The 14,134-nt window shown below is 43.5% G+C and overlaps 1 protein-coding gene across 1 annotated transcript in view; it reads left to right on the top strand.

Annotated features, from left to right (window-relative positions):
* Positions 1–208: 208 nt before the first annotated feature.
* fgd5b (FYVE, RhoGEF and PH domain containing 5b) overlaps positions 209–14,134 on the top strand; it is a 71,105-nt gene continuing 57,179 nt past the window's right edge. Inside the window, exons 1-2 of the mRNA XM_082959247.1 lie at positions 209–455; positions 10,410–13,164. Coding sequence (XP_082815373.1) covers positions 401–455; positions 10,410–13,164 — 2,810 coding nt within the window. The 5' untranslated portion in view covers positions 209–400. The remainder of the gene's footprint in view (positions 456–10,409; positions 13,165–14,134) is intronic.

Here is a 14,134-nt window from a genome sequence, read left to right as displayed (position 1 = left end):
TGTGGTTACCATAATGAAATTTCACCCTCAAAACAACAGTTGCCATTAAAATCCAATGCATTTTCCACGTAGATTCCATGTTACGTTGACAAATACGTTGAAACAATGTTGATTCAACCAGTTTGTGACCAGTGGGTTCCTCAGGAAACGCCAGGGAACACCTCCTGCGCTCAGCTCCCAGCCTCCTGCATCTGTTCAGTCGCGACTCTCACCACATATACACGCGCCACCAGTCGAGGACCGCTACAGCTGGAAAGTAACTTGACACAATAAAAATGACATAAAACTGAGGTTATTGTTTTATCATTCTGGTCTTTGAATAGCTTTCCTTTCTGTTTCTACGTGTGGATACGTGTGGTCTGGAATATAGCCTACGGGATGCTGTTTCACACAAGGATTAATGAACGATAAATGGTTCGGGTGCTCGCGCGGATGGTTCCTGAAAATGGATACAGGTATGAGAGCACTTTGATTTGAACAAACGTAGCCTACTAATCAAATATCATAATAAAACGCTGCATTGTCTGAGTTGTTTTATCCCGACAAAAAAAGGGACTGTAAGAATGTGTTCTACCCATAACAAAACGGGAAAGGGACTCTGTGTGAAGGGAGGGGGGCAGACTTGTGCTGCCTACAATTTGTGGAAGTTGACAAAACCTGGGATCATAATGCCACAGACTGGGATAGCCTATAGGCGTGGTTGGCTAGCCAAATAGAGGACAAATTGTTGTTTAGATATAGAATTGGTAATGCAATTCCAATCTTATTATTTCAATCATTGAAATCCCAAGTGTGAAAAGAGTCACTAGGTCTTTAGTCTATATCTGAAACTGTGGACAACTACAGTGCAGTAGTTAGGCTTTCTATGGTGTAGTGTTAAGGGAAAGGACTGTTGGTGGTCTAAAAATATATCTAATATATAGGATAATCGAGTTATCTAATATCGAAACACATGAGTGATTATGAATTTATGGACACCAGATATTCTTTTGATAATGCGCATGATGGATTTTTGACAAGGTTGACAATGGCATTGTTCTGTTGTAATTATGGGGACATTATACAAGGAGTAAGCCTGTATGATGCTTGTCACATTGCTGCTTTGTTGAGAATCTGATTGGTTCTTCAAGGTACAGCCAGGGGTGCTGTTTTCCTCAGGTTATGTTGAGGAGATCATATCACAGGAGGCTGGTGGCACCTTAATTGGGGAGGACTGGCTCATGGTAATGGCTGAGGCGGAGTTGGTGGAATGGTTTCAAATATGCCATTCCATTTACTTCGTTCCAGCCATTATGAGCCGTCCTTACCTCAGCAGCCTCCACTGGATCATATAGCCAAAATGTAATGTCCTTATGTAATGTCCTTCTGTGTCCTGTTTGACCAATTATGTTATCATATGTTTTATTTTGTCTTTAGTTTTTTTGTCCCTTGAAACGCACAACCCCAAAGGAGCAAAAACAGTCTATGAGAGGGGCTTCTCTCCAGTGAATTGCAGAAAGTGACTTGGGGAAATCCTTTAGTGTTAACTTGTGTCCCTCTAAGCAAAGTGTCCATTGTCAATACGCTTCCCAGGTGCCCTAGTCCAGCGGATAGGGGAAATAATCATGCATTTTATGATAAAATTATCAAACTTGGTACACTAATTCTAGATACCTTAAAGGGACAATCTGCAGTTGAAATGATAACACAGGGTCCTCTCTGCCCCTGTTTCGATTAAAAGCTGAGGGATGGGGCTGGAGAAATGTAACCACTCTCAAATTCATAGACTGAGCTATGGATGAAAGGGCTGACCATCCATGAGATGAAAATGATAGTTTTAACTATGTTTGAGCCTATACAATGTTTGTTTACATTTATTTTGTTTACAAACATTGGAGTAAAACAAGAGTATATTTTGGGTTCTGATGGGGTACGACTGTTGAACTTAGCTCATGAGGCATTTATTCATTCATTTAGAAAACCAAAAATGGATGTAGCAACTGCAGATTGCCCCTTTAAGTAAGGAACATTTTAATGATTGGAAGCAGTCTGGGAAGCAAAATTTACATTTGTAGGATAGCCGGAGGCAAAGTAATTAATATTCATAAGTTACGTTGGGTGATTGGTTGAGACAGTAAGAACCGAACGACTTGAGAAACCTACCTTCAGCTTAATTACTTGGGAAATAAATGAAAGCCTCACCAATCTATTTAAGTTTCACTGTTCGATCATTCATAAGACGAGTCCACTAATCCTTATTTTTACATTTACACAAACTGTCTGTTGCTTGATGTTATCCCAAATGTATCAAAGAATAGGAAATCCACGATTAATTGGAGAGTAATGGCTATTGCCTGGCCAGTGAGCTAGCTAGCTACATTTAAGTAATTTAGGTACCCTAAATGTGGTGGTCAGTGGATAAACTAACTATGACTTGAACATATTTGTCTGAAAACAAACTAGCCAATTATTGTTTCCCATGGTGTTATCATGTGTAACCAGTTTACTATTGTAGCCCGTGTGCCCATGAGCTCCCAAGTCTAGCTAGCGTTGTCATTTGGTGTCCACGATAAGCTAACTGTTAGCTAGCTAGTTGGCTACTGCACGGCCAGTGTGAGCCAGCACGTTAGCTAGCTAGCTACATTTCAGTCGGTAGCTATCCTTCTAAATGCAGTGGTCACTGGATAAACTAGCTATGAGTTGAATATACACTGCTCAAAAAAATAAAGGGAACACTTAAACAACACAATGTAACTCCAAGTCAATCACACTTCTGTGAAATCAAACTGTCCACTTAGGAAGCAACACTGATTGACAATAAATTTCACATGCTGTTGTGCAAATGGAATAGACAACAGGTGGAAATTATAGGCAATTAGCAAGACACCCCCAATAAAGGAGTGGTTCTGCAGGTGGGGACCACAGACCACTTCTCAGTTCCTATGCTTACTGGCTGATGTTTTGGTCACTTTTGAATGCTGGCGGTGCTTTCACTCTAGTGGTAGCATGAGACGGAGTCTACAACCCACACAAGTGGCTCAGGTAGTGCAGCTCATCCAGGATGGCACATCAATGCGAGCTGTGGCAAGAAGGTTTGCTGTGTCTGTCAGCGTAGTGTCCAGAGCATTGAGGCGCTACCAGGAGACAGGCCAGTACATCAGGAGACGTGGAGGAGGCCGTAGGAGGGCAACAACCCAGCAGCAGGACCGCTACCTCCGTCTTTGTGCAAGGAGGAGCAGGAGAAACACTGCCAGAGCCCTGCAAAATGACCTCCAGCAGGCCACAAATGTGCATGTGTCTGCTCAAACGGTCAGAAACAGACTCCATGAGGGTGGTATGAGGGCCCGACGTCCACAGGTGGGGGTTGTGCTTACAGCCCAACACCGTGCAGGACGTTTGGCATTTGCCAGAGAACACCAAGATTGGCAAATTCGCCACTGGCGCCCTGTGCTCTTCACAGATGAAAGCAGGTTCACACTGAGCACATGTGACAGACGTGACAGAGCCCGGAGACGCCGTGGAGAACGTTCTGCTGCCTTCAACATCCTCCAGCATGACCGGTTTGGCGGTGGGTCAGTCATGGTGTGGGGTGGCATTTCTTTGGGGGGCCGCACAGCCCTCCATGTGCTCGCCAGAGGTAGCCTGACTGCCATTAGGTACCGAGATGAGATCCTCAGACCCCTTGTGAGACCATATGCTGGTGCGGTTGGCCCTGGGTTCCTCCTAATGCAAGACAATGCTAGACCTCATGTGGCTGGAGTGTTTCAGCAGTTCCTGCAAGAGGAAGGCATTGATGCTATGGACCGCCCGTTCCCCAGACCTGAATCCAATCGAGCACATCTGGGACATCATGTCTCACTCCATCCACCAACGCCACGTTGCACCACAGACTGTCCAGGAGTTGGCGGATGCTTTAGTCCAGGTCTGGGAGGAGATCCCTCAGGAGACCATCCGCCACCTCATCAGGAGCATGCCCAGGCATTGTAGGGAGGTCATACAGGCACGTGGAGGCCACACACACTACTGAGCCTCATTTTGACTTGTTTTAAGGACATTACATCAAAGTTGGATCAGCCTGTAGTGTGGTTTTCCATTTTAATTTTGAGTGTGACTCCAAATCCAGACCTCCATGGGCTGATAAATTGGATTTCCATTGATTATTTTTGTGTGATTTTGTTGTCAGCACATTCAACTATGTAAAAAAAAAGTATTTAATACATTTATTTATTTCATTCAGATCTAGGATGTGTTGTTTAAGTGTTCCCTTTATTTTTTTGAGCAGTATATTTGTCTGAAAACAAACTAGTAGCCAGTTATTGTTGCCCATGGTGGAATCACATCTGCAGCTGGCTCCTGAAGCCTATGATGTGTCCATGAGCGACGGCTTTGTCTAAAAGGGATACAGCTTTTTTCAAAATTGACTTTTCGTAGCAGGTTTAGGAGAATTAAGATAGTAGGATAATTAGGTTAGAAAAAAGGTTAGGGTTAGCAAAAAAGCAACAACTTTTTACGTCAATTTGACAAAAGCTGCATCCCATCTAGACATGACCATGAGTTCCCAAGTCTAGACGCAGTCTAGCTAAGGTTATCATAAGAAAACGGCTGAGGTAACTCAAACCCTGTAGCTAGCTAGCAAGCCCTCCTTTGCGACAATCTTATTGGCATGCGGGAATATTAGATATGTATTTTCATTTTAAGATAACTGTCCTTAAAGTTGTTGGTTACTACTGGTTTTAGATTCGAGGTGAGATAAATTGTCTGCGATGTCTTTTGTGTTTTGGTAAGGGCTCGGAGTGTTGTCACACATCCAAGAAGGCGCAGACAATCACCTGGCAGATAATGACTTTGCCTCTGGCTATCCTACAAAAGTAGATTTGCATCTGGGAAGCCAGTGGGGGGTGGTTAAGATTTTTGTTTTGTCGAACAAGCTCTATTTTGGTGGTCTCTGGTACATTCTAATGCTAGATTGTATTGTCAACCAGTAACTATCAGGAAATTTACATTTACATTTACATTTTAGTCATTTAGCAGACGCTCTTATCCAGAGCGACTTACAGTAGTGATTGCATACACTGATCACATGTTTTCACACTTTTACAACTAACACTTTTACAGTGTTAGTTTCATCAGCTGTTGTACAATTAAGCAATAAGGCCAGAGGAGGTGTGGTATTTGGCCAATATACCATGGCTAAAGGCTGTTCTTACGCGCAACGCGGAGTACCTGGATATAGCCCTTAGCCGTGGTATAATGGCCATATACCACCAACCCCTGAGGTGCCTTATTGCTTTTATAAATGGTCCTGCAACAGTCTTCTCCTGGATATTCAGTGGTCTTCACCCTGGCTTGTCCTTTGTTGGAGCCATCTTGGTTTTTGGTTAAGAGAAAAAAGTCCTTTAACCTCTACTCAGTGCCCTCTACTGGCCATCCCACCACTGCCGCCATATGAAGGGGATGAACAAGGAGGCAACGAAAGACAACTGTGTAGGAGTGAAAATATGAAGGATTTTATTTTACCAAACTTTAAGTTGTTTACAAAGTAAGAGAAATCAAAACCATAGTGCATAAAAAGAGTACTCTAAGGTCTGTAAAATATAAACGTAAAACTGTTCTAACACCTCAAACATAGCTAAATGTATAACTGCGGTCTACATTGCAGAAAAGGCGCAACTCTCAGGGTTAACTGAAGCCATAAGGTTAGCACATAGAATATAAAGTGAATGGCCAGTTCCACATTTCTCAGGCCGGTAGGCTACAAAGACACACGTAAATGATTAAGCCTCTACGCCTTACATTTTTAGCATTAACATGATTTTAAGCATTAACATGATTAGTTGTAAATACAGTATATCAATTTTAAATAGAAAATTCTAGCATATTTTAACCTGGGGAAATCCGTTTTCTCTATGCTGGATGCAGGTGGTATCTCCGACACACCCTTCCATGTCAGGATAATAGAATGTGCCAATTAGCAGCACACCCTCTAACAAGCACACCTGGCCACCAAGCTGTAGACAAGGCACCAGAAAAGAGCTGAAATGGTAAAAAATGTAAAACAGATTATTAATAAAGTTGCAAATATAAATCTATGAGCATGCACTCAACTTAGAATTAATATATGCAAACAGTAAATAAACAATGCAACAATTCAATAAAGGTGTGTCTTTGATATTTGAAATTAAAAACATTATTTTATTTGACACTAAATATTTGGTGCAAAGGATAGGGATATTTAGTTCCGCGGCTACATGCAGCCAACAGTTTCCATGTGTTTGATGCCATTCCATTTGCTCCGTTCCAGACATTTTTATGAGCCATCCTCCCCTCAGCAGCCTTCTGTGCCAATGCAGATTTAACCTCACTAGGGGGTGTGGGACGCTAGTGTCCCACATGGCCAACATCCAGTGAAATTGCAGAGTGCCAAATTCAAAAACAGAAATACTCATTATAAAAATTAATGAAACATACAAGTGTTATACATGGGTTTAAAGATAAACTTCTTCTTAATCCAACCACGGTGTCAGATTTCAAAAAGGCTTTACGGCGAAAGCATACCATGCGATTATCTGAGAACAGCGCCCAGCAGACAAATCATTACAAACAGTAACAAGCCAAGTAGAGGAGTTACACAAGTCAGAAATAGTGATAAAATGAATCACTTACCTTTGATGATCTTCATATGTTTGCACTCACAAGACTCCCATTTACTCAATAAATATTCATTTTGTTCGATAAAGTCCATGTTTATATCCAAAAACCTCTGTTTTGTTAGCGCGTTTTGTTCAATAATCCACTGTCTCAAACAACATCCGGTGAAATTTCAGAGCGTGAAACTCAACAAAACAGAAATTCTCATAATAAACATACATAAAAGATACAAATGTTATACGCCAGCTTAAAGATAAACTTCTTGTTAATCCAACCGCTGTGTCAGATTTCAAAAAGGCTTTACGGCGAAAGCAAACCATGCGATTATCTGAGAACAGGGCCCAGCAGACAAATCATTACAAACAGTTAGCAGCCAAGAAGAGGAGTAACAAAAGTCAAAAATAGCAATAAAATGTATCACTTACCTTTGATGATCTTCATATGGTTGCACTCCGAAGACTCCATGTTACACAATAAATGTTAGTTTTGTTCGATAATGTCCCTCTTTATGCCCAAAAACCTCAATTTTGTTGGTGCATTTTGTGCAGCAATCCATTGGAACAAAGCGCGGTCACAACAGACAGACGAAAAATCCAAAAAGTACAATAAAAGTTCATAGAAACATGTCAAATGATGTTTAAAATCAATCCTCAGGTTGTTTTTGTCATAAATAATCAATAATATTTCAACCGGACAAAAGCTTCGTCAATAGAAAAGGAGAAACAAGATAGGCGTGCTCCCGATCGCACGCTGGACTCATGTCTGGAAATTTCCACTGTCCACTCATTGAAAGTGCTGTATCTCCCTCATTTTTCTGAGTAAAAGCCTGAAACAATGCCTAAAGACTGGCCACATGTAGAAGAAGCCATAGAGATTGGGAACTGGGTCCTAAGTCTTTGTATGGTGGATAGGCTTTCAATGGAAAAACAGCCTTTCAAAATAATAGTACTTCCGGATTGATTTTCCTCAGGTTTTCGCCTGCCATATCAGTTCTGTTATACTCACAGACATTATTTTAACAGTTTTGGAAATTATATGCATATCCTAGCTTCTGGGCCTGAGTAGCAGGCAGTTTACTTTGGACACGTTTTTCATCCAAAATTCCGAATGCTGCCCCCTACCCTAGTGAAGTTAACCTATTATACTCTAAAGGACCAATTTTCCAAAATGACTGCCAACCAGCTATATTGGTTCTAATTGGACAGGGTTCACATTGCCATATTGCCATAAATAACTGGTACATAAAGCCCAATGATATCTTAAAATGTTTTAAGTGATGAGGAGAAGACAATAAAATAACCCAACTATGGCATATATTGTATATCTGTCCTTAAACTTTATGCAAAAATGTGGTAGAAATGTGCTCTCAAATTACTGTTCTGTAATTTGAATTGGCCATAACTTCATTAGTAAATGGTATATTAAGCCTAATGACGGCTTAAAATGTTCCAGGTAGTGTGGAAAACACAATCAAATGGATCATGTATGTTTTTAACGTTTAAAAATGCTGTCCAAGTCACAGATTGTTGTTGATATTTTGATCCCTCCATTGAGAGGATAACATTTCAGGAAGTTTACATACACCTCAGCCAAATACATTTAAACTCAGTTTTTCACAATTCCTAACATTTAATCCTAGTAAAAATTCCCTGTCTTAGGTCAGTTAGGATCACCACTTTCTTTTAAGAATGTGAAATGTCAGAATAATAGTAGAGAGAATGATTTATTTCAGCTTTTATTTATTTCATCACATTCCCAGCGGGTCAGAAGTTTACATACACTCAATTAGTATTTGGTAGCATTGCCTTTCAATTGTTTAACTTGGGTCAAACATTTTGGTAGCCTTCCACAAGCTCCCCACAATAAGTTGGGTGAATTTTGGCCCATTCCTCCTGACAGAGCTGATGTAACTGAGTCAGGTTTGTAGGCCTCCTTGCTCGCACACACTTTTTCAGTTCTGCCCAAAAATCTTTTATGGAATGAGGTCAGGGTTTTGTGATGGCCACTCCAATACCTTGACTTTGTTAAGCTATTTTCCACAACTTTGGAAGTATGCTTGGGGTCATTGTCCATTTGGAATACCCGTTTGTGACCAAGCTTTAATTTCCTGACTGATGTCTTGAGGTGTTGCTTCAACATATCCACATAATTTTCCTGCCTCGTGATGCCATCTATTTTGTGAAGTCCACCAGTCCCTCCTGCAGCAAAGCACCCACACAACATGATGCTGCCACCCCCGTGCTTCACGGTTGGGATGGTGTTCTTTGGCTTGCAAGCCTCCCCCTTTTTCCTCCAAACATAACGACGGTCATTATGGCCAAACAGTTCTATTTTTGTTTCATCAGACCAGAAGACATTTCTCCAAAAAGTACGATCTTTGTCCCCATGTGCAGTTGCAAACTGTAGTCTGGCTTTTTATGGCGGTTTTGGAACAGTGGCTTCTTCCTTGCTGAGCGGCCTTTCAGGTTATGTCGATATAGGACTCGTTTTACTGTGGATATAGATACTTTTGTACCTGTTTCCTCCAGCATCTTCACAAGGTCCTTTGCTGTTGTTCTGGGATTGATTTGCACTTTTCGCACCAAAGTACGTTCATCTCTAGGAGACAGAACGCGTCTCCTTCCTGAGCGGTATGACGGCTGCGTGGTCCCATGGTGTTTATACTTGCGTACTATTGTTTGTACAGATGAACGAGGTACCTTAAGGCATTTGGAAATTGCTCCCAAGGATGAACCGGACTTGTGGAGGTCTATCATTTTCTTTCTGAGGTCTTGGCTGATTTCTTTTGATTTTCCCATGATGTCAAGCAAAGAGGCACTGAGTTTGAAGGTAGGCCTTGAAATACATCCACAGGTACACCTCCAATTGACTCAAATGATGTCAATTAGCCTATCAGAAGCTTTTAAAGCCATGAAATCATTTTCTGGAATTTTCCAAGCTGTTTAAAGGCACAGTCAACTTAGTACATGTACATTTCTGACCCACTGGAATTGTGATACAGTGAATTCTAAGTGAAATAATCTGTCTGTAAACAATTGTTGGAAAAATTACTTGTGTCATGCACAAAGTAGATGTCCTAACCGACTTCCAAAACTTTAGTTTGTTAACAAGAAATTTGTGGAGTGGTTGAAAAATGAGTTTTAATGTCTCCAACCTAAGTGTATATAAACTTCCGACTTCAACTGTATATAGCATTCTGTTGGTGGCAAGAATTTTATATAATAATTTAAATTGAAAAAGTCAAGTGTCGTTTTTTGTACCGGTTCAAAACCATGTGCCATGGTATTGATACATCAAAAATCTCCTCCCATTTACTTTGCAACCTGTATGGTGTAGCTGTCAACATTTTTGTTCTCAGATGAAACTGGTATATTTTTCTATTTATGCCGGTTCCTTTCAGCCAATTTGTATCTGTATTATATGGCAGGCAGACAAGTTCCTTACCCTCTCCCTTTTTCACTTGCCTTATCCATTTTTGTGGTATTGCTGCAATCAATTGGTTGTAAGTTTGGATTGAACAGATATTTCCATATATTTTCGATAACTGCATATGTGACATAACTATTCGTTATATCATGAATAAATATTATACAATTTTTAAACATTTTTCCATGAAGAATGTTTTTTTATTAATCAATATATTTGAGTTTAACCATAACACTTGTTTTTTGTGCTGACCGCTAACCTCATGATTTCCCCCTCTGTACGTTTTGAATAATCCGTTATCTCTTTTGGATATATCTAGTAGTAGCTCATGATGATGTCTTTTGTTTTGTTTTCAGATTTTAAGAAGCCTCCTCTTGCTCCTAAACCAAAACTTGTGAGTCACCTCACCTTCAAGCTGCCTTCCCCCCTCATGTCCCGGCCCTGCTCCTTAGCTAGGGGCCCCAAACCTCCCATCGCCCCCAAACCAACAGTACCACATGACCCTGAGGAGCGCGACTCCTCCCTGCTCTGCAACAATGCCCAGGAGGGGTACACCAACGGGGACCTAATTTCCTCAGACGAGGACCTGGACCAGGAGAACGAGCCAGAGGACTGTCTGAGTGGAGGGAAGGGGCTAGAGGAGGAGGAGCCAGTGGAACCTCAGTATGACTCATACTCTCTCAGTTCAGGGGCCAACGATCCTGAGAATGGTTATGAAGAGCAGAGGGAACAGGAGGAGGAGGAAGACTGGAGGTTAACTGACAGCATTCAAACAGAGGAGGTGGATTCTCTGGACACACTTGGGGTCAGTGATGCTGGATTCACAATTTACTCAGTGGACTCGGTGGAGATAATCGACACAGACATCGCTGATGAGATTGACGCAGAGGGCTGCTACGCGGGCGAGGCGCTGGCCGACACAGATGGTGTCTCTATCACCAGCATTGAGGAGGAGGAGGCAGCATGCTACCTCTGTGAAACTTGGCCTGGGAAAGAAAAGAAGGAGAATGAGGAGGAAGAGCACCAAATAGAGGAAGAAGAAGCAGAAGAAGAAGCAGCTGATACCACAGCAGATGCAGTAACAGAATCTCTCTCTGAGGAACCCATAGATCTCCTCGTCAAAGACAACATTGAGGAAGACCTTTTTACCCAAGAGCCTTCATCCTTCAAGGAGGAGGATGAGGGGGAAGTAGAGGAATCCTCATCTTACCCTGGTAGTCCTACCAATGTCCTACAGGAGGACTTAGGATATGATGTCATTGGTCCCTCAGAGGAGAGAGCAGAAAGGTATCAACCATATTCCATAATTGATGAAGAGCCCATGACTATTCAGTACAGTATGGAAGAGGGTGAGCGCCAACACAGCAAACATAAAGCGAAACAACTTTTCAACACAGAGGAGGAAGCAGTTGACCCTAGCCTCGAACCCTACTACATCTCAACTGAGGACATTGTGGATCCAGAGCAGAGCCCTGCAGAGGGCATAAGTGATGGATCAGCAGAGAGTGAGATCACACCGGAAGAATCTTCACTGGTCACAACAGAGACCACGGAGCCCAGTGAGTACGCAGCCATAGGTGATGATGACTCGCTGTGTGAGGACATGGGGCATATTGAGTGTGTCTCTTCTGAGGACTACGTCGAGATAGGAGATGACAATGATGACGATGATGACGACAGGGAGAACATGACAGGTTCATGTCAGAGAAGGATGCCTGTAGTCCAGAGGGTGGAGGCTTTCTTGAACCAGAGTAACAACCAGCCCCGCTTCAGGTTGGTGTCCATCTCAGTGCCAGGGGACACAGACACCTCCCAGGCCTCATCGTTCTCTGACAGCAAGCTACTCTCCCCAGATGACTCTGATGTGTTCAGGGATGAGGAGGACCTAGAGGGCCACATCATTCCCTACCTGGATGAGACCACCGACACAGAAGGTAACCTTAGTGATGAGCATGTCTACGAAGAGGCAGGCCTGGACTCAGAGGGGGAGAATTTCCTGCCTTTTGACAGAAAGTCCATTGTGACCAGGTCCCGGTCGTTGTCAGGGAAAGTGTCTGGTTACGTGCCTGATACGGTTCCTGAGGAGGCGGGCTCCGAGTTCCACCTTCAGAACTACTGCGAGGTGGAATTGGACCGGAGCGGACCCGCGCTGAGCAGCAGTCCCATGTTAAACTCAACCCGGGCCAAGAGCTCATCCAAACAACATCGCTTTCTCCTGTACCCCCGCTCCTTCTCCATGGAGGGACGGGACCTGCCCCTGTGTGTGTACAGGGAGGGCCAGGGTTCCCCGGGGGAGAGGAGGGAGGACAGCCTCTCCCTGCCCTGTGTCATGGGTTCTTCTGGAAGCTTCTCCCAGCAAAGTCCCCTGCCCTCCAGCGGCCTGTCCACCCCTACTTCGATGGTGGACATCCCTCCTCCCTTTGAGCTAGCATACATCACCAAGAAGCCCATCACCAAGAGCTCTCCATCCCTGTTCATCGAGGGGGACTCCCCAGACAGGCAGAAGAAGAAGAAGTCCTCCTTCAAGCGCTTCCTGATGCTGAAGTTCAGGAGGAAGACGGAGAGCAAGCTGCTGGTGGACGTCAATGTGTCCTCCTCCAGGTCCTCCCCTGAGTCCAGCCACCACGGCCCCGCCAGGGTCCTTGATTTAGACAGGCGCAGCACAGGCAGCTCCCCGCAACTCAAGTCCCGGATGGTCAGTAAGCCCCAGCGCTCTCCGGACTCCCCCTCCACCTTCCTGTTCTATAAGGATGGGAAGAGAAAAGGGGGTTCCGTGGCCTTCCTCAACCGCAGTGTGGCCCGGGTGGAGTCCTTTGAGGACCGCTCCCGCGCCCCCTACACCCCCCTCCCCCTGACCAAGCCCCGCTCCATCTCCTTTCCCAACACTGACATGTCAGACTACGAGAATATCCCTGCCCAGACCCTCAGCTCCGACTATGAGAACATCCAGATCCCTTCCCGGAGGCCTGTACGACCGGGGACCTTTGCAGAGTTCTTTGACCATACGAGTCGGGTGCTGTCCTCTGCCAATGACACTGATGGTTACGTGGATATGAGTAGCTTCCCTGGGTTTGAGAGAAAAGCTCAGTCACCTGAGCAAGAGCCTGAAAGGTATGGGTAAATTTGAGTTGAACTTAACTTTTACATCTGCCTTAGATCTCAAGGTGTATAGTTTGCACTGGTAACACACTTGTAACATTCATGTGTGTATGCGTGCGTGTACTTTTTTTAATATGTGGTGTGTTATGTGTGTACTGTATGAGAGTGAACCACTGAAGTAGATAGATGCTCCCGGTTGTGATATTAGTGATCCCTGCCACCTCTTATACAGAGCACTAGCCTTTTTGATTACTTTGTCCCCGTTGTGTGTGTTTACTACTCCCTAGGGATAAGGGATTTATAACTGTTTCTAAGGGAGGGTCCCTTACTGCCATGACAACACAGTGGTCAGTCACACACACACACACACACACACACACACACACACACACACACACACACACACACACACACACACACACACACACACACACACACACACACACTCAACACTATCCCTATAATCATCATTAAGCATTATAGTCATCATATAGCACATGACATAAAGGAGACCGTGGGGCCGCTGGACTGGTGGAGACTGCTTGGAAGTTGTACTTAGATGTTCAGTCACATACAGTATGAGTTAGTTCATCATTGAGGAATGCATATATCAATTAATTTTGGCAGATCATAGTTTTTCTGCTTTGGATGGCTACCTAAGGTATTATACAGACCTCCCCGGATGATTCATTTTCAGAACATTTTGGACTCTTCCTTCCAGTCAGCCAATCAGAAAGAAGATTGGGAGATGCAATCTCAGTGTTCCGTTAGCTCTATGATGTGTTTCCCTCAGCAATGCAGTATAGTAGCCATGTTTACTATTCTGGAGGTGTATGGGAGTTAAACACAAGGGTGTTTTGATACACAGGACTCTGGGAATCCTCTGAATTGGTGATGCTGTTGCATCACAAGCATCCAAAAGATGTTCAGTTCACATTAACTCAGGGGTGTCAAACATACGATCCAGTCCTCAAGGAGGTCC

This window comes from Salmo salar, chromosome 12, assembly GCF_965601325.2.
Source record: "Salmo salar chromosome 12, fSalSal1, whole genome shotgun sequence".
Lineage (NCBI taxonomy): Eukaryota > Metazoa > Chordata > Actinopteri > Salmoniformes > Salmonidae > Salmo > Salmo salar.
Note: the sequence above shows the minus strand (reverse complement) of the source record. Positions and strands in the feature narration are given on the sequence as shown.